At 52.8% G+C, this 22,906-nt stretch overlaps 1 protein-coding gene across 1 annotated transcript in view; it reads right to left on the bottom strand.

Moving 5' to 3' along the window:
- The window catches only part of LGR6 (leucine rich repeat containing G protein-coupled receptor 6), a 116,369-nt gene that overhangs the window by 67,941 nt on the left and 25,522 nt on the right, over window positions 1-22,906 (bottom strand). Inside the window, exons 2-4 of the mRNA XM_059414077.1 lie at window positions 21,127-21,198; window positions 18,083-18,154; window positions 9,900-9,971 (exon numbers count right to left, since the gene is read on the bottom strand). Of these exons, the coding sequence (XP_059270060.1) occupies window positions 9,900-9,971; window positions 18,083-18,154; window positions 21,127-21,198 (216 nt within the window). The remainder of the gene's footprint in view (window positions 1-9,899; window positions 9,972-18,082; window positions 18,155-21,126; window positions 21,199-22,906) is intronic.

The raw sequence follows: 22,906 nt of genomic DNA, 5'->3' as shown, positions 1-22,906 counted from the left end.
CAGAAGCTCCCAGAAAAAGAACAGTGATTCTCAAATTGTAACTGCGCACCAATATCCTGGAAGGGAACAGGGTGGGTCTTGTTAAAATGCAGATTCGGAATCCTCGGAGCTTGAGAGAGGGCAATGCTGACCCGCTCCCACTACCCCGAGACACAAGGGCTGCTGGCCTGCGAGCCACGCTTGGAGGACTGAGGGTCAGAACGCTGGCTCCCAAATCTGGCTCTGCCTCAGAGACCACCTATAGGGCTCTTCCTCACATCTGGGGTCCTGAGCCTCTCAGCCTTCAAGATTCCTAGTCAGGTGGTCTGAGAAATGGCCTGGGCATCTGCACTTTGTAAACTTCCCTAAGTGCCGTGAGGCAGACAACCATGGGGACCAGACCTAGGGGGTCCCTCCCAGGTAAGGACCTCATCTGCATAGTCTACATGGTGGTTAAGGGCACGCAGGGGCTTGGAATTCAGGTGAACCATTTTTATCAATTCTGCGATCAACTCCCCAAACCTTAAATTTCTCTTCTATGAAATGGAAATCATAGTACCTCCTACAGAGATTTTTGTCACAAGGAACTAAGGTGCTATTTGCGAAGCATCAGCCTAGGGTCGGTGAGCATTCAGCAAACGTTAACCACTGGGATTCTTACCACACCCCTACTGGGCCTCGCCTGGTTTTCAACATTTTGGTCAACTCCCATTTTGCTCTTGTACACTAATTTTATATCATGTTCACCTGCACTGACTTTCCTCCCATAATGTATGGGAGGGGCGAAGTGTCTGGGTGTGCGTGATACCCCCACATCAAACCACAAGCTGCTGAAAGACAGGCCCTTGTTTTATGACTCATCTCAGTAACTTTTCTGCCGGGCATTCCAGGCACTGAGCAAAGCTTGAACAAACAGGCCAATGGATTGAAGGAAGGATGGATGGATGGATAGACTGACACCAGTGGCTGGATCTCCTCTTTTCCCCGGACATACCCAGAACCCAGGCCAGAGCTCTGTCTTGATGTCAGCTGCTCAGAGAGGGCATTGATACAGGAGGAAGGAAACTTGCCTCTATTGGGGAGGGGAGGGGGTCACCCAGTTCTTGGTTCTACCTGGGGCCCACGTGCACCTACACCACATTTGAGTCATCAGCTCCCATATCCCAATCTGGGGTGCTCCTGCCTCTCTCAGATCTCTCGGGCCTAAGCCTGGAAGAGCTCCAGGGGACTCAGTGGGCAGGAGGGTAGAGAGACCCACAAGTCTGGACTGAGGTGTTCCTCATGGGGCTGAGACACCACGCTGCTCCTGGGTGGCCCTGCTTGGGCTGACTCTATCTCAGACCAGCATTTACAGCTGAAAAAACCCCCACAGGATCCCAGAGCCCAGCCCACCACGGACACTCTCCTAGAATCTCCAGGAGCCAAATTACCCACGTCCAGAGCTTCATCATATGCAGGGGGCTGCCCGCGTGCCCGCCCACCCACCCTTCCACCTCAGAGCAGCCTCTGCCCCAGACAATGTAGTAATCAACTCCCGGAACCTTGGGGAGATCCAAATATGGTAGCATATAATCACGGAGCCCAAAATAGCTGTGACAGGGAGGCCATCTGCCACCTCGGGCGTCCCTGGGGACCCCTCAGCTGGGCCCCACAGCACGGCTGGGCCTCAGGGCCCTTTCTGGCAGGCAGGGAAGTTTGGGTGGCACTGACAAGAGCTTAGGAGAAGAGGGCAGGGGTGAATGGACATGGACGCCTGGGAATGACGAGATTCCCTGGATCACCTGAAGGGCTCAGGGGCACCCTGGGGGGCTCCTCCATGGCAGAGTTGGACATCTTCAGGATGGGACGCGGAACAGCACTGCACGGCCCTCGGGGCCTTCTTCTCCCCTGGCCTGCCTGCCTTGGGCCCTACTTTGCCAGGTGCCCGCACACCTGGCTCCTGGGCTACGGCTCTCTGTAAGCCTCCTGTCCTCATTCTGACAAGACCGACTCTCAGCTCTCCACCCCATGCGCTCTCCGGGAGGCTGCAGGCTTGCTCGCCCTTCCCCACTATCTACCTTACTCCTTGGGGCCTGTTGGAGAGGGGCTCCCTATAGATAAGACCCTAATAGATAATAGATATTATCTATTATAGATAATAGACATTATCTATTATAGATAATAGACCCTTTTATAGATAATAGACCCTTATCTCTAATAGATAAGACCATGGCCCGCTTCCCAGAACCCGTGAAGGAGACCTTATTTGGCACAAATAAGGCATTAAGTCAAGGTTCTTGAGGTGAGATCATCTGGATTATCTGGGCGGGCCCTGGATCTAATGACAAGCGTCCTGCTGGTGGCCACAGAGAGACACAGAGAGAAGAGCAGGCCACGTGAAGATGGAAGGCCAAGTTTGGATGGTGCGGCCACAGGGAACGCTGGCCATCAAGGGAAGCTGTAGGAGGCCCTGTTGACACCTTGATTTCCAACTTCTGGGCTCCAGAGCTATGACCGAATGAATCGCTGTTGTTTTAAGCTGCCCAATGTGCTGTGGCAGCCCAAGGAAACAAATAGATCTCTGTTCTCCCGGCCCGATTCTTCATCTTCAGCATGCACGGAATCCCCTGGAGGGCTTCTTAAAGCACAGACTGCTGGTCTCTTTGGTCCACAGATTCTGATTCGGTAGGTCCAAGGTGGGGCCTGAGAATTTGCATTTCTGACAGATTTCCAGGTAATGGCAATGCTGCTGGCCCAGGGACCACACTTTGAGAACCACTATTCTATAAGTCCTATTCATGACTGTCTTGGCCCATTCTGTCCCCCAAAGGAACCTTCCTTGTCCCCCACCCAGTAATGTCCTCCTCCTGGCCACAGTGCTCAGGAGAGCTGAGAATTCCCTCCTTGAGGGAATTCCCCAATCTCATGCATCATTGGCTCTTTCTCTTGAAATAACCCAGGCATTCCACTGGGGCTTCTCAAAGATTTGCTTCAGGGAGGCTGCAGGTGGTGAGAGGTAAGTCATGATTGGGCTCTTCTGCCCTCACCACAAGAAGATCCTACTTAGTTCCCCTCCTGGCTCCATCTCTAACTCACTAGGGAATCTTGAGCAGAGGACCTCCCCTCTGTACCTTCCCTCTCAGGTGGGTCTATAAAATGGGCTATAAATGTTGGTGCAATTCCTTGCAAGGGTAAAATAGAAAAGCTGTTCCAAGGGCGCTTAGGTGGCTCAGTCAGTTAGGCGTCCAACTCTTGATTTCGGCTCAGATCATGATCTCATGGTCATGGGATCAAGCCCCTCATTGGGCTCCATGCTTGGCAGGGAATCTGCTTGAGATTCTCTCCCTCTCCTTCTGCCTCTGTCCCTCCCCATCGCTGTGCGCGCTCTCTCTCTACAATAAATAAATAAATCTTAAAAAAGAAAAGCTGTTTCTCATGAAAAGTTTCTAGAAAGATCTTAATGCTCTTCACAAGTAGATAGTTATTAGGGACAACCAGCCTCATGCCCTCTTTCTTTGGGGGTTATGATCAAAGCCAGAGTCTTTAGGGATCAATGCTCATGCCACAGTGTCAGCAGCCCTAGCCCTCCAGGCAACCAATACTCTCTCCTTGTTATGGACTGAAATGTGAGGGGTTTATGAGGTGAGGCCTTTGGGAGGTGATTAGGATTAGGTGAGGTGACAAGTATGGAGCCCATGTGAATGGGATTAGTGCCCTTGTAAGAGTCAGGACAGAGCCTGCTTCCTATCTCTGCTCTTTCAGACAAGAGGGTGCAACCGGAAGCCAGCAGTCTGCCACTCAGGAAAGGACCCTCATCCTTCTACTCAACTGAGTTGGCCAGCTGATCTCAGACTTCCAGCCTCCAAAACTGTTAGAAATTTCTCCTGGTTATGCGCCACACAGTCTATGGTACTTGGTGAGAGCAGCCCAGACTGACTCCATTCAAGCTTGGGACAGCCAGAGTAAGTCAGAGACAGCCCAGTCTGGGCTCCTCCAGCATCCCCCAGCAGAGTGCACCCCCCAAAGCCAGCCCTGGGAGCAGGTGCTCTGGAAACACCTTGGTCTCCAGAGCCCCAGGGATGACCCAGTCCTCAGGGCTTGTCATCGGCTCACTCAGCAGCCTCAGAATGCCGATGAAAGGCAGCCCAGCATCACGGCTATATGCATGGACTCTGGGCCAGGCTGCCTGGCCTGGACCACGGCCCTGCTATATACTCCCTGTAATAACTTCCATCAAGTCACATCCTGCCTGTGCCTCAGTGATGAGACTACGAGTAGTAAAATGGCGTGATGAGACTACGAGTAGTAAGTGTCCCAGAGGAGAACTGCAAGGAGTAAGAGAGGTAAGGACGAATGCCTCACACATGGGAAGGGCCATCTAAGGGCTGGTTATTATTGGTCTGGCAGTGGTTATCCATCCAGGGGGACAACTGTCCCTTAGAGGGGGTGGTCAGATGTACAGGATGAGGAGGACCTGCTCAGAAGCCCCTTGCTTTCACTTTTTCTGATCCTCGACCTCATGGAACTGGCCTCTGGCACTGGCCAGAACGGTTTTGCCATTTTCTCCTGGAAAAGTCTGAGTCTTTCCTCCTCACCGCCCCCCTCCCAGATTCCCAGGAGACTGGAACGGCTCAAGGAGGATGCTGTCTATTGCACAGAGACAGAAACTGAGACCCAGAGAGCAAACACACAGCAATCGTATGTGACAGAGAACAGGGCCGGTAACCCCATTAGGACATTCCTTGTATCTGGAGCATGACATCCTTTCTCTTGGGACACCTCTGTCAACCATCTCATCTGACCTACCCACTTTAGAGACAGGGAAACTTGGGCTCAGAAAGGGAAGATCGCCCATGGCCTCACTGCTAGTCAGTGACAGAGCCAGGACTTAAATCCAGGTCTCTGGATCCTAAAGCATTGTGTCTTAAAGGAAGTGCTAAGAGATAGAGGCATGGTACTTTGGGGGCACCTGGGTGGCTCAATCAGTTAAGCATCTGGCTCTTGACTCTGACTCAGGTCATGATCTCAGGGTGATGAGCTTGAGCCCCCAATGGGCTCCACATTGGCCATGGAGCCTGCTTAAGATTCTCTCTCCCTTACTGTCTCTGCCCCTCCCCCTCTGCCCTCTCCCCCTATGTACACACATGCCCACACACTTTCTCTTTATCTCCAAAAGGAAAAAAAAAAAAGAAAGAAAGAACACAGTACTTTGGAATTAGAGCTAAAATAGAATGCCAACTCAGTGACATCCTAGCTGTGAGATCTTGGGCAAGTTGTTTAACTTCTCTGGACTTTAGTTGCCCCTTCTATAAAATGGTCTTCTATCCCAAAATAGGATTTCAGGATTAAATGAGATACAAATGTGCTTAACATTTTGAAGTATGATAAGTGGGAGCCACTACTTCCTTTCCACATCACCCTAAGCCCAGTTGCCTGCCCATGCACACAGGTATACGCCCCCCACACACCCCCATCCTGGACTCCTCTAACGCTTCCCCCTCAGCTGCAGGCAGCCAATGTGTTTTAGATTGGCTGGCTTGCGCTAAGAGAGTTGTGGTGGTTCTAACTTGGGTTTCAGTTTGGAGTCTGGCACCACTGTTGATTAATTTCCCCAGCTCGGCACAATGCTGGCCAGTTTCATGTGGCTATCCTTTGCAATTATGCATTTCTCCCCGCAGGGTGTCCAGGATTGGGCTGTTTTCCTGTTTTCTCCCCTTTATTCCTGCCACTGTGCTTTTCTGATTCTTCTCCAGGGACCAGCCAGCCTGTACTTCTCGGGCCCCACCCCAGCCCCATCCTGAGGTCTTTCAGGGCTGTTTTTCTGCTTTTCCATGCACTCTCCCCCTGGCCCTGCCTCACCCCCACCCAGTTTCTATTTTCCCCCAGGCTCCACTGGCTTCCCGTGGTTTCTCTTGGCCTTGGCTCAAGCCTGGTGTGACACATCTGGCATTGCCATCCTCTCCCTCCCACACTGGTCGGGGAAGAAGCAAGTGTATCCAGGGAGAGGGTACTGTGGAGCTGGGTGCTACCCACCCAGGTGCCAAGACAAACAGCCTGTGTATCATGCCCAACTGGTCACTTAGGGCCCCATCCCCTAAACGTGACCCTACTCCTGACTAATCCAAATCCACTTTCTACTCCCCAGTGTCTGGTTCTAGCTGGTAGAGGTGAACCACAGGACTGAACCTTCACTGGGGTTCCAAGAATGCCCACAAGAGTTTATGAAGGGACCCTGCCTTTTGGAGGCAAGGAACAGCCTTTCCCAGGGACCTGAACCCCTGGGTGGGTCTGGCTTGCTTCGGGGAGATGGTACCACCCCTAAGAGTGACATGGGCAGAGATGCGTCTCCTATATACAGCCTCCCTGATCCATGGACTTCCTACAGAAAGGAGGAGATTTCTATCAGTTGGTATTTGCCAGGAAGGAGGGAGGGCGACCCAGTGATGGCCACCAAAAATGACTGGCCCTTGCAGCCACGATGGAAAGGGCACAGCAACAACACTGGTGTATAGCCCTGTCTTCTCCACTCACTAGCTCTAACCTTGGAATAGTCCCTGAACTTATCTGAGCCTCTGTTTCCTCATCTGCCGACAGAGGAGGCAACTATGAAGGAGTTTTGGCAAGAATGAAGACAGATCATGCACATTAAACATCTCTGGTAGCACCGGCACACAGAGGGGATCCCCCAAGTGTCATTTGCACCTACCCCCTCCTTTCATCCTACCAACCTGGGCTGGTTTTATTGTCTCTATCTGAGATGGAGGAACCTGGGTTAGTAGGACAGAGCCTCATACAGAGGTCCCGAGCTGCCCAACGCTCAGGATATGACACCTGCCAAAGAGAACATTCGAGTTGGGTTATGCACCCCCCCACTTCTCCCCAGCACACACACACGCAAGCACACACTGATGTCCTGCAGGTGGGGCGACCCCCTTTCCAGTTTGTCTACGATGCTTGGTCACCCTACCCACAGGCACCTCACACTCAGTAGGTCTCCCTGTGCCCCTCCCAGAGCGCTCACACCCTGCGGGTCACTACCACATTCTTACTGTGCTCTCACCATGTGCCAGGCTCGCTGTGACCAGCCTGTCTCTCCATCCACCCAGATGTGGAAGCCAGAGACACGCCCATCCACTTGACTCCCCCTCCCCTTCAATTCCCACCTCCAGTCCATACCACGGCTACTGGTAATAACTGTAGTAGTAGCAACAAAAGATACTGTTTTTTCACGTATTTTAACTCATTTCATTTTATCCTATCGAGGTACATAGACACCACCTCCATTTTACCCTTAAACAAATGAAAGTCAAGAGGCTAACTAATCTGCTCAAGGTCCTACAGGTCGTAAGTAAAGGAGCCAACCCAGGACATCTATCCAGAGTCCTGACGACACAGCATCTTGACACTTCTATGCTGCCTTTCTTCAGTTGCCATGAGGCTCCCTGGGTTCACCAGTCCCTTACTGGCTCCACGCCTCCAGGCTGTCCTCCGTAACTAACTGCCAAAGTAATCTTTCAGTGATGCAAACCTGATCACACTGCTCTCCTGCTACAAATTCTCCTATGGCTCCTGAGTGTTCAAATTCTTGGCAAGGTCCACACCTACTCATTAGGCATTACCTCTTGCTAATTCCAGATCACTCTCCAGCACTGCCCTTCCCACCAGTCCCTCAACACACGCACAGATCAGCCAAACTCACTTCCTTGTAAAGTCTTCAGAATTTACTGGGTTCCTCATCTTTGTGCCTTTGCATGTGCTAGTTCCTCTGCCTAGAATGTCCTTCCCTGATTCTTCACCCAGCTGACACTTACTGATCCTTCAAGATGCAAGTCAGGTTTTGCCTCCCCAGCAAAGCCTCAAAGATATGTGTAAAACGAATAGATCAATGACTAGTTAAGTGAATAATGTCATAATAGCGTCACCACACATCACAGCTGTGTGGAGTCTTCTTTCTACAAATCCCTCTCCTGTTTACTATATATTTGGTCTTCCTGATAACCCTTTGAGATAGGGAAGATAATTACCCCCAACTTAAAGGTGGAAAAACTGAGGCACAGAGAGGGTAAGTGACACAGTAGCCAGGATCAGAGCCAGGACCTGAAGCCAAGTTTTCTGCTTCACAGGCCAGTGCTTTCCTCACCGGACTGCAAACGGCAAAACCTATTCATCTGCTTTAAGACTGTGGAAGTGGGGGGCTGGCCTCTGTGCCCTGCCCTGACCCACCCAGACAATAGGGAGTAATAGGGCTACAGAGGGAAGCCAATTACCTAGGTCCCCCAGCCACAGGGGCTGCCCATCTCTTAGAAAGTGCAGAAGAATTGGCCCGAGAGCCCCAAAGCCTCATGCCTGGTCTGAAAGACAGGACCTTTGGAACCCCTAAACAGGCAAAAGATGTGATTCACAACTAAAACAAACAAAACTTAACCTTAAAATAAGTGTGAAGTCCAGCAAAATTCTATTTTTTCCCCTCATGAATACCTCTTTGATCCTTTGGATGAAATGTCAAATTCTGCACACACGCACCCCTCCATTTTTGGCTGCCCCTGCTTTGCTGGTGCCCTAAGCAAATGTTTAGTCTGCACTCGGGGGTGGAGATCAAGCATAGGATTTGCTGGCCTTTGATCTTCTGATGTTGGCCTCTAGGGAAATGCTGGGTTGCCTGCCCCACTTAGTGGTGACCTGGATGGAGGGAGAAAAAGTGTCTGGGACCAGAGACCCAGAACTTGCTGGGATGAAGTGTGAGCAGGTGAGAGAGTGCTTGGAGGCAGGGGCCGGCCAATCAGGCAGCTGGGAGTGCTGGGGTGCTGACACAGAAGGAAGAGGGTAGGAGATGACCAGGGCAGGGGTAGGAGAGGCAAGTCTGGACCATGGATGGGTGTGGCACAGACAGCTGGCCAGGGCCACCACGGCTGGACCCCTCTATTTATGGTGCAGTGGGGCCTGAATACAGCTTATAGGAAGGAAAGCCACCTTTCCACCTCCTTCACCCTTCCGCCTGAAGAGAATCTGGACAGTTTAGAATCAGACACATCTTACTGGGCAGGGACCACGGAAGAACCCACAGGCTGAGGATGTCAGAGGCCTTCGTCCCAACACAGTGGGTGTTACCTGCGCCTCGGTTTCCCCCATGGTTAAATGTTATGGCCAGGCCTGTCTCTCAACTTTGATTTCTCCCAAAACATCTGTTTACTCTCCCATCAGATGCAGATGTACTTGGAAATTCAAAAGCGGGCCTGTACTAGGCACCTGCTAGGACCCAGGCCCCGAGATGGGATCTGCGTGAATAAAATGAATAAAATGCAGCTCCTGGCCCAGAGGATCCCAGCTGGAGGGCTGACATCACTGGATAGCACCTGTTTCTGCTTCCTCCTTTGGACTCAGTCTTGCCTCCATGATGCCCCTACTGGGCGAGAAAAGAACTACAGGGCTCCTTGAAGAGATGGCTCTGTCCTGGGTGGCCAGTGAGTCCCTGAATACAGACCCACCCACAAGCAGAGGAGATGGGTGTCTGAGCCTGCCCCCACCCCCACCGCAAACCCTGGGGGTTAGAGAAGGCTAGGTGGGGGAGATAGCTCCTTCACGACACTTCTTTGGGGTGGCAAAGACAGGTGGAGCCTGTCTGCCCCAGGCTCCATGGCAGAATGCCAGACAGCCCAGGACCGCTGCCCCGGTGGCCCCACCTAGGGAGGTCCCATTCCCACAGTCCTCTGGTTGGGGCTTAGAGCCTTCCTTCCCAAATACACACACAAGTGTACACATACACACACTGACGACAACAAAAACCCCTGAAAAAAACCAAAGCCTGGAGCGGCATGCTGTCTGGAACACGGAGTGAGAAAGGGGGCCCCGCAAAAAAGGAGGGGAAGCCGAGGCAGGGGGCCCAGGGCTGTGAGTCAGGCCCCAGGAAGCTGGCTCCCCAGCCCAGCCCTCCAGTGACTCACAGAGACTGCAGGCTCGGCAGCTCCCACAGCGCCTCTGCGGGGATTCCTCCCAGCTGGTTGTTCTGCAGCATCCTGTAAGGGGAGGGAAGGGCTTGGAGGACCCACACAGCGTGTGCAGCTGGGGGGTCCTCCCTCGACCCCCTGAGCCACACCAGACCCCTCCCTCTCGCCCCAGCTTCCGAGCCCCAGAGTCCCAGTCCAGCACCCTGCCCTATCAGGGGAGTTCAGAGGCTGCCAAGGAATTGCGAGCTGTGCGTGGGGGCAAAGCGGGGCTCAGGAGGGTTTCTGGGATGAGGCAGGGCTGAAGAGGACCATGGAGAAGCAGAGAAGGAAGCAAGATGAGCTGGAAGTCAGAACACTTGCAATTCTGCCACAGTTTGGTCAGGAAGGATGCGGAGAAATGCAGGTTTTTCTCCCCAGGATTGTGGCCCTCCCTGTCTGTGCAACTGAAAGGCTGGAAGTGTCTTTGGGGAAGGGGAGGATGAGGATGAGGGCAAGACCGCCCCCCTTGGGTGGCAGGATCCTGGCAAATATGTGGTTGTGGAAGCCATGTCTAAAGAGACAACGTGAGGCACCCCAGATCAGCATGTGAGCACTATTCCGATGGCCGCATCTCACAGTCCCGCGGAAGAAACGTGCCAGCCAACGGACCTGATCCACTCGGCAGGCTGCTCTTCTGGAACTGGCCCAGCCACAGGACCCCAGCACCACCCCACAGAGAGGAGTCCTGGAGCTCTTCTGGGCACCTGGGAAACCTGATGCACAGGGCAGAGGGTCAGAGAGCACACAGAGGGGAGACATGGAGGCCTGGGCTGTCCCTCTGGGTGGCTCTGCTGTCCTCAGGCATTACAGCTGGCCTCAGACATGTTTGAACAAGATACTCCAAGGCACACGGACTCTAAGACGTAGGGCCCTGAGCAAGGATTCCTGACCAAGTGAAGAAAGGATAGGAAAGCCCGCAGGTGGCACTACCATCCAAATATTCTTTACAGGGACACCTGGAGAGCTGGGTCCCAGCAATGGAGAGGAGGAGGGCACATGGGGTGTGGGTGCTCTGGAGTCCAGAGAATAGCTGGAGAGTCAGGAAGGAAGCTGCCCAGTGCCCCCAACAGAGCAAGTGGACCCTCCCCCAACCCAGCCTGCCTGCACCGCACTGCACCCCATCCAGGGGCCCCTGGGCTACACATGGCCCCAGAGATGAGGGGTGCATCCGGACGGGCCAGGTGCCTCAGGAACCAGGAGCGGAGGAGCACTCAGGGAGTCCCACTGTGTGCCGGGTACAGCATCCGTCCCTCCTTAAGGCAGCCTGTCAATCTTTCAGAGGGGAAAGCTCAGCAGAGAGGGGCATCTCACTAGGGATCCTGTAGGGAGGGCTGCTGTGCTTCGGGAAGAATAGCTCCTTTCCTAATCTTTAAGTTGAAAACAGTAGCAGCTGACATGCCTGGTCATAGAACTTTACATGTATTAACTCAAACTTATCCCAGAGGGTTTGGTCCCAGAGTCCAAACACCTAACCATCACATACCTCGCCTCCATCAGCAGGGGACAGTGAGGGCCCCAAAATGCAGAGGGGAACGATAATGCACCGAGTAGTTACCCACACCTCCTACGTGACTGGCCTGGTCAGAGCCACCCCCTTACCTCTCCTAAAACTCCTTTATAGATACATAAGAATCCCAAACAGGAACCAAACCACAGCACCAAAAGAACCAAAGAACGCTGGCCTCACTGTGGGCCTGGAGACTGAGAGCAGCGCCTGATGCTGGCCAACTGAGGAAGGAGGGAGGAGGGCCAGACGCTGAGGACTGCAGAGAACTGGGGCTTTGGGCTTGGGGTCCTCCTTGCCCCTGCCCCTGAGGCTGACTGAGCGCAACATGAAGTGAAGGGTCAGGCTACAGGAAGAGGCAGTGCTCAGGGTCCTCTCCTGCTCATACTTTGAGCTCCTACGGGGCCACACTCCCTGGGCCCCTCCGAGCCAGGCTCCATGCAGCCCAGGATGGGGCTTTTCCAACTGTAGTTTTGCTGCAAAGGTAGAAATGAGGGGCATGTGGGTAGCTCAGCTGGTTAGGCGTCTGACTCTTGATTTCAGCTCAGGTCGTGATCTCAGGGTTGTGAGACCGAATCCCGAGTTGGGCTCTGCACTGGGCCCCTTCTCTCTCTCCCTCTGCCACTCCCCACTTAAAAATAAATAATTAATTAATTAAAAAATCAACTTAAAAAAAAAAAGGTAGAATTTAAAACTGAACCTCCCAGACTTCCTCAAAGTGTAGCAGTCTCTCGGCAGGCTCTGAAGTCAGGCAGCCCTGGATTTGGCCCCTGAGCTCTGCCTCTGTCCAGCTGTGTGAGGGCTGCAAGCTCCTACTTAAACTCTGTGGGCCTCAGTTTCCTCATCTGTAAACTGGGGATGATGATATTGACCTTGTGCACTGATTAAACGGCAGAGGAGGCACTCAGCACGCCAGCTGATATATTCTGACGTAATTTTATCGCATGCTGGACGACTTGAGTAGGTTACTCCCCCTCTCTGGGCCTCAATATTCTCATCTTTCAAAGGAAGAGGCTGCCAGATGATGCACAATCCCTTGCTCAGTTACAATATTCAGGGACCCAAGACATTTCCTGCTTTTCACCCTGCTTAGTACTTCTATCCTTCTAGACACGTCGAAATCTTGCATCTCAAGAGTGGGAGCTCCACTTGGGGAACTCAGGGGGCTGCCTTGATTCTCGTCCAGAGACTTCACAATGCTTGGAGCAAGGAGACAGAGAAATGATGGTTGGCAAACAGGAAGGGACACAATCTTCTCAGGCCACCTCACAGGCCCCCACCCCTCCAAGGGCCCCTGAGGCTGCATCCAGTGACTGTGCAGGCAGAAGCCCACCTCCCCTGAGCATCGCAAAGCGTCTCTACCCCATCACCTGCTCAGATCCCCTTACTCTTTCCTCTGTCAAATCCCCCATCTAGACAGAACTTTAAGGTCTCCGAATTGTACCACTCTCCCAACAAAGATGCTGTAGCACCTGTGCAGGGCACAATCATCCTTCCAGTGCCAGGGAAGTCAGTGCCGCCCCAGAAAACTCATCCCATGCCAGGCAGTCGGATCTGTTTGTCAAGAAAGGCTTTGCTTTCATGGAATCAAAACCCACTAACCTGAAGGACAGCATGGCAGTTGGCTTTGGGCCTGGCACTGTCCCCTGCCTGCTGTTCCTCGCCTCCTTGCCCAACCATCACTCCTTTACTGAAACACGATTGGGTCATCAAAGCTGGAAATACCTTTAGAAGGGAAGAGCCCCTTTGTTTTCCCAATGAGGAGATGGGAGCTCAGGAAGGGAAAGTGACCTGCCCTCAATTACAAAGCAAACTAATGGCGGAATCAGGACTAAGACCCAATTCCGTCTCCTAAGCCACTGCTTTGGTGACCACATTTCCCTGCTCCTCTCGCTGGTCCTGGTTCTGCCTGGTGAGCCAGAATCTGTCCAGTGCACTGGGTCTCAACGCCGGCTACAGGTTAGAACCACCTGGGAAGATTTTTTTAAAAAATCCTAATGTGCAGGCCACACGGCATCCCAGTTATTCCCCGGGGCCAAATCTCTGAGCAGGGGATTTTAGGCAAAATCCCAGGTACTCTAATGCGCAGCGCCCCCAGGCTAGGGGAAGCCTTACCGCCTCACCCCTAGGCTAGGGGATGTCTCCCCTGGTTACCCGTGAAGCTCCGCTGGGAAGTCTCTCTCTGTTTGGAAAGGCATTTGGGGGCAGGAACCATGAGCACTAATAGCTAGAAGGTTCCAGAGAGGCGATCCACCCGTGGCTGACAAAGGTCCTTCCTTTGGTTTTGTGGAGAGGCCTTGGGGGTCACAAGGGTGGGTGGCTTAGATGGGGCCTGGAGGCTGCCCACCCCCTCATCCACTGTGACCAGAGAAATCCTCCCTCATCTGTTTTATATATTGGGACTTCTGCAAGAGGTGTTTGGGTTTTAAGTTTTTGCAGTTAAAATGTTGAAAATGTATTGCAATGTCCCCATTTTAAAGGTAAGAAAACGGAGGGAGGAAGCGCCTGGGTGGCCCAGTGGTTAAAGCCTCTGCCTTCGGCTCAGGTCATGGTCTCGGGGTCCTGGGACCAAGACCCACATCGGGCTCTCTGCTCAGCGAGGAGCCTGCCTCTCTGCCTACTTGTGATCTCTGTCTGTCAAATAAATAAATAAAATCTTTAAAAAGGAAAAAGAAAGAAAGAAAGGAAGGAAGGAAGGAAGGAAGGAAGAAAGAAAATGGAGGAAGTCTCAGTGTCCTTGGTATTCTGGGATCTGCTGCACCAGAGACCCATTTCCTGACATTCAGTCATTCGGCAGGACCAGGGCGATAGGCTCCACCTCCTGGAGAAGAACAGCTCAGAGGATCTCCCTGGGCTCCTACAGCTTCTAGCATTCTTCTCCCAAAAGCCAGGCAGGAAGGCCCCACTCTAAAACAGTTCACAAGTCTCTCCTCCCTAGGTCGGTCCAATTCATTTCATCAACACCAGTGGAAGCCCAACTGTGGGCCACACATGGTTGCTGTCAGGAGGAGAGTAAACACAGTCCATGTCAATCGAAGACTGTTCAGTCCAGTGGAAGAGGGCAATGCTAGAGGACAGCCGAGGGAGATTTCCTCAGGGATGGTGCCAAAGAGGGACTTAGGCTGCCCACCCCTTGATGGCCTCAGGGCATGGCTTCGGATGGGACCAGCCACAGCTCCCGAAGACGCAGCCGGCTGCCCCTTGTGAGACTCAGGCTTCACCAAGGCAGCATGAGCTAGGAACCCCAAACCACGGCCTCCCAGAGATTTGGGACTCAAACCAGGCATAGGTAGTCTGGGGAAAATCTCTTGCCCAGCCTCCTGGGGGCATGTACGGGAAGCAAATCCTTGACCCGTCAACCCCCATTTCCCAGATCTAGGTCTGGGGAGAAAAAACTGAGGCCCATCAGGAGTCTTTCCAGATGAGCCAGACCCGCCTGACATAGGTAAGGTGTCGGCCTTGGCAGGAAAGTCACCAAGGCTCAGACCACACGCAGCTGAGGAGAAGGAGGCAGCTGTGTGGAGGGAAGAAGTGGCTGGGGCACACACACTCTCTCTAGTCCTCTCCTCTCTTTCCCTCCCTCTCTGTCCTGCCCCCCCCACCCCATTCTCTCTCTCTCTCTCTCTCTCTCTGTCTGCCCCTTCTTCCTCCTCTGTGTGAGGCAGGAGCCATCTAGGGCAGGACAGCTCCCTCACAGGCCAGCTCCTCGCCCTCAGGCTGTGGATCCCGGATGCAGGAGCTCCAGCCTCTGCCATCCCCTCACCCTGACAGGGCACACACGGCAGAAGCCCTCCAAGGGCCAGGCTCTTTCCCACACAGCAGCAGCCCCAAGAACTGTGCTTCCCTTAGGACAGTTCTGACGGCGGCAACGGGCAGGGACAGGGCAGTGAACCCAGGGCCTCAACTCCCCGACTCTAGAGGACAGACATTCCTACCTACAGTCTGGAGAAAAGGCATGAGACTGGAAATCCCCTGCAGGGCTGGCTCTCCCCACAGGAGCCTGGCCAGAGCCTGTGGCCTCCAAGACTTGGAAAAGCAGCAGAGGAAGGAGAGGATCCAAGAGTAACACCTCCAGGGCAGGCGTGGGGCTGCCAGTGGGAAGGACGGAGGGAGGGGTCTGCCACCGGCACTTAGAAGATCAGAGAGGGAATCCCCCCCTTCTTTGTCCTTTGCTTCCGAGAGGAAAGAGGCAAAGTGTCCTATAGGGACAGTCAGGCCTCTGAGAAAGGAAGATGCAGTTCCCTTAAGAGTCAGACCTTGAGAAGACAGGGGAGTAGCTAAAGGGACAGTATCCTGGTACAAAAAGAGGTTATTGTGCTGATAGTGGGCTTCATGGTTCTGTTTTTGTTGTTGTTGTTGTGACTGTTGCTTTTGTAAGTCACCAAGGCTTACAACGAAAGGCTTGTAAGCTCTTTCATTTTATTCATTTTGAGAGAGACAGCAAAAGCAGGAGCAGGAGGGAGGGGCAGAGGAAGAGGGAGAGGCAGGTTCCTCACTGAGCAGGGAGTCCGACCTGGGGCTCCATCCCAGGACCCTGGGATCATAACCTGAGCTGAAAGCAGATGCTTCACCAACTAAGCCACCCAGGCGCCCCTTACTGCTCTATTTTTCTTGCAGTTGTGAACACTGAGCACGGAAGGACAAGGCGGCAAGAGAACCCACATGAGACATCTGAAAGTCCTTCTTGCCCAGATGCAGGAGGAATCCTCTGCTTTGAAGCACTTGAGTTAGAGCCTAAGCTCCCAAGACCACCCAACTCATCTCTCAAGTAGAGAACTCTGCAGGCAAAGAACTGACACGAAGGCTTTGGGAGACCAGGCTTTGGGGTCTCGGAGGCTGGGGCAACATGGGGTTCAATGGCAGAGTGGGGAGTGGGAGTCCAGCTGTCCTTGGTTCCAACCAGCTGCCTCTCCTGGCCGCCCAGCTCCCAGAGCCAAGGGCGCCGTTTGCAGAAAGGGGGCGGGAAGCTTGCGGTTTCTCGGAGGCTTTGATTTATTGCCTAATGCAGGCAAAGAAGAAAGAGGAGGCTCATCTCTAAGCCAGAGTCTTAGGAACGGGACAGGAGTCTCACATCTTCTGAAGGCCCAGCAAGCAGAGCCCGCGCTCTAATCCCAGCTGCAGGCCTGAGCCTGCCACTGGGCACAGACACGCCACCAAGCAGGCTGCCTGTGCTCTGCGTCTGGCTCGGGATGCCTCCCCATACCCCAGGGCAGCGATGTTGATGGGGATCAAGACAGACCAAGAGGAGAACCAGGAAGGAGGAGAAATCAGAGGTGGGGCACAGAGGGGCAAAGGGCCGGAAAGCAAGGGCTGGGAGACAGAGAAGGGGAAGACGGGAGAGACCGGAGACCAAGGCTAGAGAGAACACACAGGACCCACGGGCACTACAGAAGGAAAGGGAAGCACAAGAGACTAGGACAGCCTGGGAGTCAGACTTGGAGGCAAAAGATCCAGAGAGGGGCAAAGGGCCAGAGGGGTTCTAAGACCACGAACGTGAAAAGGAAGAAAGTGCTTAGCCATGGACCATGGACTGCTGACCCCCTAAGAGACTGAAGCTCACAGGCCAAGGGGCCAAGGCCATTGCTAGCCCATAAACAACTCTGAGCACATTCGAAAAAAGATATTCTTTTCTAGGTGGCTAGAGACGAGACCCAAGCCAGGCACAGGACTGGATTTCAGCCTCTCTGTACCCATTCAGCCAGATGTTCTTGTGCAGTAAACCACCTGCTCAACCATACAAAGAAGATCTACAGGTCAAGTGAGGACTAGGAGCGGCAGAGCTGGGGAATGGCTCACCAGGTTAGGGAAGCTCCAAACACTCATTCTATTGCTCCAGGATCAGCTGTCAAGATCCTCATTTTCTTATCAAGCCCGTCTCTGTGGTGAGGAGCTTTCCCCAGGAACCTCTCCTATCTAGTTTCAGACCCCATGCATCCACTTTCCCCTAGAGCCTTTTATCCTCACTCCTCCTAAGAACATTAGGGAAGCCTTGGGGGAGACAGTCTTGGTTGGAACAAAGTGAGCCATGGATGGGGATGGAAGGAAATGGTGCCTCAGTTTCCCCTTCTCTAAAATGGGCTGTCAGCTCAATAACAAGTGGGTACGTCAGTGCACTAACACAAGGTCCTCTCCAATTCTCACTTTCCTTTTGCCTTAAAGGAAAGATAAAGGAAGCTGGATGACGAAGCCTGGAAACAGAGGGCAGCGAAATATTTACCGTGGAAATGGGGACTCAGGGCTGTTAGGTACAGGGACTAAGATTGGGTCTCAGGAAGAAAAATGGCCAAGGAAATCCAATCTGGATTCCTCCTCTCCTGGCCCAAGAGGTCTCATGAGGGGAGAGCAAAGACCTGCCTCTCTGGTCATTATTTACATTATGAAAAAAATAAATAAATAAAGATACTTGACTTCCATGGAGGGTTGCCATAACTATCAGCTGCAATGAAATGTTTACAAGTCAGAATGTCTGTTATAGAAAATGTGAAGACAAAGAAATGCAAATCACAATTAAAATGAAAAGTAAAGATGAGGGAATAAGCAAGCCAGTGACAAACCAAGACCTGGCTTACAAATGCTTGACCTGCCCACAGTTCTCGGGGTTGCACCTCTGGGGAAAACGGGGAAGACTTATACTTACAGGATTTTCAGGCTGTAGAGGCCAGAGAACGCTTGTCCCGGGATGTGTGAGAGATGGTTCCCCGAGAGACGCCTGTGAACCAGGGAAAAGTGTCAGTGATGTCAGTAGGGAACCCAAATGGGAGGAGTTGGGGAGCCCTCCCCCCCGCCCACTTACTCAGTGTCTTGGGATTTGGAAGGGTGGATGGGGTGATAACCACCATTTACTGATATCACCAATGTATTCATTGCTTCATGCCCATTTTCACTTAACTCGTACAATAACCCTGTCAGGTGCCTAGAATTCTTTCCAAATTTCAAAGGAGGAATCGGAGGCTCCGAGAGAAGGTCAAGTCACTTCCCCTACCGGTGACAGAGACAGGCAGTGGCGGAGCTTGGTGTTGTCAGCTAGACCTGATCCACTTCTAGGCTCTGGTCCGCCCTGCAGCGCCACGTCCTCTCCCCAGCTAACCTGGATGACTCACATGCTGCCCTCAGCTGCTGAGCCGTTCTGCATCCTGTCCCCGGGGGGAGGCTGGGTGCACACAGGGTGGGACCATGTCTCCCCATGCCCTCAATGACACAGCTAACCCCCGCTAATCCAGGAGGGTTAGGAAATGGGCTTTTAGAATTAGTTCAACATCCGGGTCTAATGAAGCGTCTCCATGCTGGTCATGGGGTGACTGCCAGTTCTAAAGGGGAGCAAATGTGACAGAATATCCTTAATGCCCAAACCAGAATGAGTGGCGTCGAATGGTGGCTGGTGCAGAAGGCACTTGGGATCTCCCAAGTTCCCCACATTATGGTGTCCTTCCGTTCCTGCTGGGAGGCTGTGGGTGTACAGGCTGGGCTGACACACCTCAGAAGCTGTTGCTCCTTCTTTCTTTCTGTCTGTCTCTCTTTTTAAGATTTTATTTATTTACTTGACAGAGAGAGACACAGTGGGAGAGGGAACACAAGCAGGGGGAGTGGGAGAGCGAGAAGCAGGCTTCTCACCAAGCAGGGAGCCCGATGCTGGGGTCAAGCCCAGGACTCTGGGATCATGACCTGAGCCAAAGGCAGTCGCTTAATGCCTGAGCCACCCAGGTGCCCCAAGTTGTTTTCGTTTTTAAAAAATCTATCTTTAGGGGTACCTGGGTGGCTCAGTGGGTTAAAGCCTTTGGCTCAGGTTGTGATCCCAGGGTCCTGGGATCGAGCCCGCATCAGGCTTTCTGCTCAGCGGGGAGCCTGCTTCCTCTCTCTCTGGGTGCCTCTCTGCCTACTTGAGATCTCTGACTGTCAAATAAATAAATAAAATCTTCTTTAAAAAATCTATATTTAATAAGAATCTTTCCATTTGCCCTGGAAAGATCCTTTAGATGGAACCTTTAAAAGGGCCCAGCCCCTTCTCAGGGACGGAAGATGAAAGCTGAGCCTTCTGTCCTCAGGCTGCGACGTGGGTGTCATGTGCTCCAGCGTCTCAGCCTTCCCACCTGCTTCTACTCACACCCACGCTGTGGCACCTCGACCTCAGAGGGCCCCTTGCTGCCTCCAATTCTGTCACTTCCTCTGAGCACTGGCTTAACACTCCTCCTCCAGGAAGGAGTCCCTGTCCACAGGCTAGAGCTCCCCGACCCCTGCACCCTGACCACTTCCTAACACAGATTCCCCTGCTCACCTGCTGGGACACAGCTCTAATGCCTCACCTAGAAGCTCCCTGAATTTCTATCTTGTTTTCCCCCCAGAGCACCCTGAGCTTGTCTTTCACACAGAGGGGGAGCTCAGTAAGTATGGGGTCTAGAAAACCCATCCATGGCCCTGGGGTTTGACAGAATCCTAACTCCAGCAGGGGCAGGCTGACCACATCTTGGGGGTGCACTGTCTAGAATGGAGATGGGTAACCAGTTAGGGCAGCAGCAGGGCCATGGGTGGGGTGGAATTGTGAATGTTCTCAGGGGCAGGAGCCCATGCTCTGTGCAGTTTAAGCAAACCTTAGTAGAACCCTGAGTATCAATAGTGGTGAAAACCAAGAAAAAGCAGGCTGGAAACAAGGGGTGGAGGACAGAAACCGGGCTGGGACAAATGCAAGGATCGGGACCAGAGGGACTCTAACCGAAGAGATCACTGATTCATGAGCACCTGTGGAGTCTGAGCCCAGCCCCCAAGGACCACAGAGGGAGAGCAACAGCCATTATGGGAAGGCATTAACCGGGGAGAACTTGGTGGAGGTAGTAGCGGGCCTATGTATTCATCAGTGATAGAGGAATGGTTTGTGCCTGAAAAGATGGACACTGGTTGGAGGGGAAGTCTCTGGCTCAAATGCAGGAGGGGAAACCAGGATAGTAAACGTGACTGGCCTCAGTGGGGCAAAGCTGACCAGGTAGGTTTAGGCCAGGCTGGGAGAGGCCTTAAGAGTGAATCTTTTGGGGCTCAGTTGCTAAGCCTCTGCCTTTGGCTCCGGTCATGGTCCCAGGGTCCTGGGATCGAGCCCCTGCACTGGGCTCCCTGCCCAGTGCCTGCTTGTGTTGCCTCTCTCACTCTGTCTCTCTCTGTCAAATAAATAAATAAAATATTTTTTTTAAAAAAAAGAAGAAGAAGAAGAAGAAGAAGTGGGTCCTTTGGGCACTGGGGACCCAGAGAAGGTTCTTGAGCTGGGGAGATGCTCCCAACAATGGAGAGTATATTTGAGAGGAGGCTGGTGCAGTGGGAATAGGGATGCAAGGCGTGGAGGTAAGAGACGCCGCAAAGAAAGAAACACCGGGACGGGGGTCAGGGGGTGGCTGGTAGCTGGACACAGGGATGGGAGCAGGTCAAAGATGACCCCCAGGAAGAGAAGCCACCATTGACAGAGGGGAAGCTGCAGGTAAGAGCTGGCCTCAGGGAGGACCAAGAGCCAGATTTCAGAGTCCCATACCATATGGTCCCCCACAGCACCTGGGATTCACAGCTGGCTAGTAGGGTACCAGCAAGAACAGCTTCCCACTCCCTTCCCTTTGAGTTCCAGCACTCCTCCTGGGGAGCCCTAGCTCCTACAGCTATCAGTGGTCCCACAGCTTCGCCCCTGAATCCCATGAAGCATCTACTCACAGCTCCTCCAGGAAGCGCAGGTGGTGGAAGAGGCCAGGCTGCAGCTCTGTGAGGTTGTTCATGCTCAGGTCTCTGCATGGAGAGAAAATGGGAAGGGAGCTGTGAGCCGCCCATTAGGCCCAACCCGTGCTATCCAGGTCCTGACACCCACAGAGAGCTCCAGCCGTTCCCGCAGCACACCCCACACACATACATGCCGTGCCATCGAATTCCAAAGCCAGCCTGGCAGGAGCAGGTGCAGTCTCTAAGAGTGAGCACTGGGCTGGGAGTCAGGCCTTCCAGGTCCATCTGTGTGCATTCCCTCCATGGTTTCCAACTTGGCCCTCTGCCTTCCTCCTCCCTCAGCCAGACTCCCCCAAGAACGACTGTGGTTAGGACTATGAAGGAGGCTGACATCCATATAATGGGAGAAGCTAGAGACTCATCTGCAGAGTTTCAGAGCACGAGGGGAGGGGTCACTTAATACAAGTGATGCCTCATGCATTCTTTTTACCAAAGGGGAATCTGAAGCCTAGAGATTACTGCCATTATGCTCTGTGGAGCCAGTTTGTGCATATCCATGCACTGATGTGTCCATCCCTGCAACAGCCATGTGGGATCATCCTATTACTCAATCCCAGAACCAGTGGGATTTCGCTGCCCTCTATGTTCTCTGCCAGTCGCTTTCCTGTTGGCTTTCCTCCCGTACACTCCTGCTACCAGAGGACCTCCAGCATGTCCCCCAAAATGACTAGCTTCTAGATGCACATCCTGATTCCTCCAAGGACTCCTACTTTGGATCATTCCAACCTTCCCATATCCCGTGAGAGACCCAGTGGGTGGTTTCCTGGTCACTGTCCTCTAAAGATACCTCAACACAAAAGAACCACAATATTAACAGCTGACACTTACAAGGCCTACTGTGTCAGTCACTGGCTAATCTTTAACCAAATAATTCCATGTAATTCTCACAACACCCCCAAGGTAGATTCCTATGTCCTCTCCATTTCACATTCAAGAAAGCAAGAAGGAAAAAACATTGGGCTTTGGAGTCAAAAGGCCCTGAGGTCAACTCTGTCTTCTACTCACTTATCAGACCTTGGGATTTTAACCACTGTGATCGTCAGTATCCTCATCCATAAAAATGGGATGAATAACACCAAACTCCTAAAAGCTTTATAAGCGAGCCAGTGCTTACAGAATGCCTAACAAATAGGATACACGGTATTTGCTTTCTTCCTGCCACCCGCCCCTCGGTGACCTGTGCGCAAGTGTCCTAGCCCAACAGGCGCGGGAGCTCAGTGGGCAGGAGTTGGGGCTTTCACTGCTTGGTCACGTACTGTGCTAGCATTTCCTTCTCTGCCTGTGTCTGGGTGAGCAATGGCGTCTCAAGATTTCAAGTGTGTGCGTCTCACACATTTGGGTTCCATCCTATTTCAAACTCTTAAAAGCTGCTTCCTGCCTCTGTCAGCCCCCTCCCTGAGGGGTACAGAGGTAGGTCCAAACCAGACCACCAGATGGCTGGGCACCACCCCCAGGCCGGCCTGCAGCTTTCTCCCTTCCTTACGAATGCACTTTTGCTGTCAAACCTGAGTGTCTCCCTTTTCCTCCAAGAAATGAGTGTGCTTTATGTAGACGCTCAGAAAGGCAGGCTAGAGATGATGGGGAAATGTGTGCTTGGGAGCCCAGTTCCAATCTATAAAAAGACTGTTTAGTCTCAAATGTTTTATCTTTGATAAAGCTTAGACTCTGGACACCATGTCCTCTAAAGAAGGAAGACATTCCTTTCAGAGAAGAGCCA

This window comes from Mustela nigripes, chromosome 10 (genome assembly GCF_022355385.1).
Source record: "Mustela nigripes isolate SB6536 chromosome 10, MUSNIG.SB6536, whole genome shotgun sequence".
NCBI classification, from domain to species: Eukaryota; Metazoa; Chordata; class Mammalia; order Carnivora; family Mustelidae; genus Mustela; species Mustela nigripes.
The sequence above is the reverse complement of the archived record's forward strand: the minus strand, read 5'-3'. Positions and strand labels throughout refer to the sequence as shown.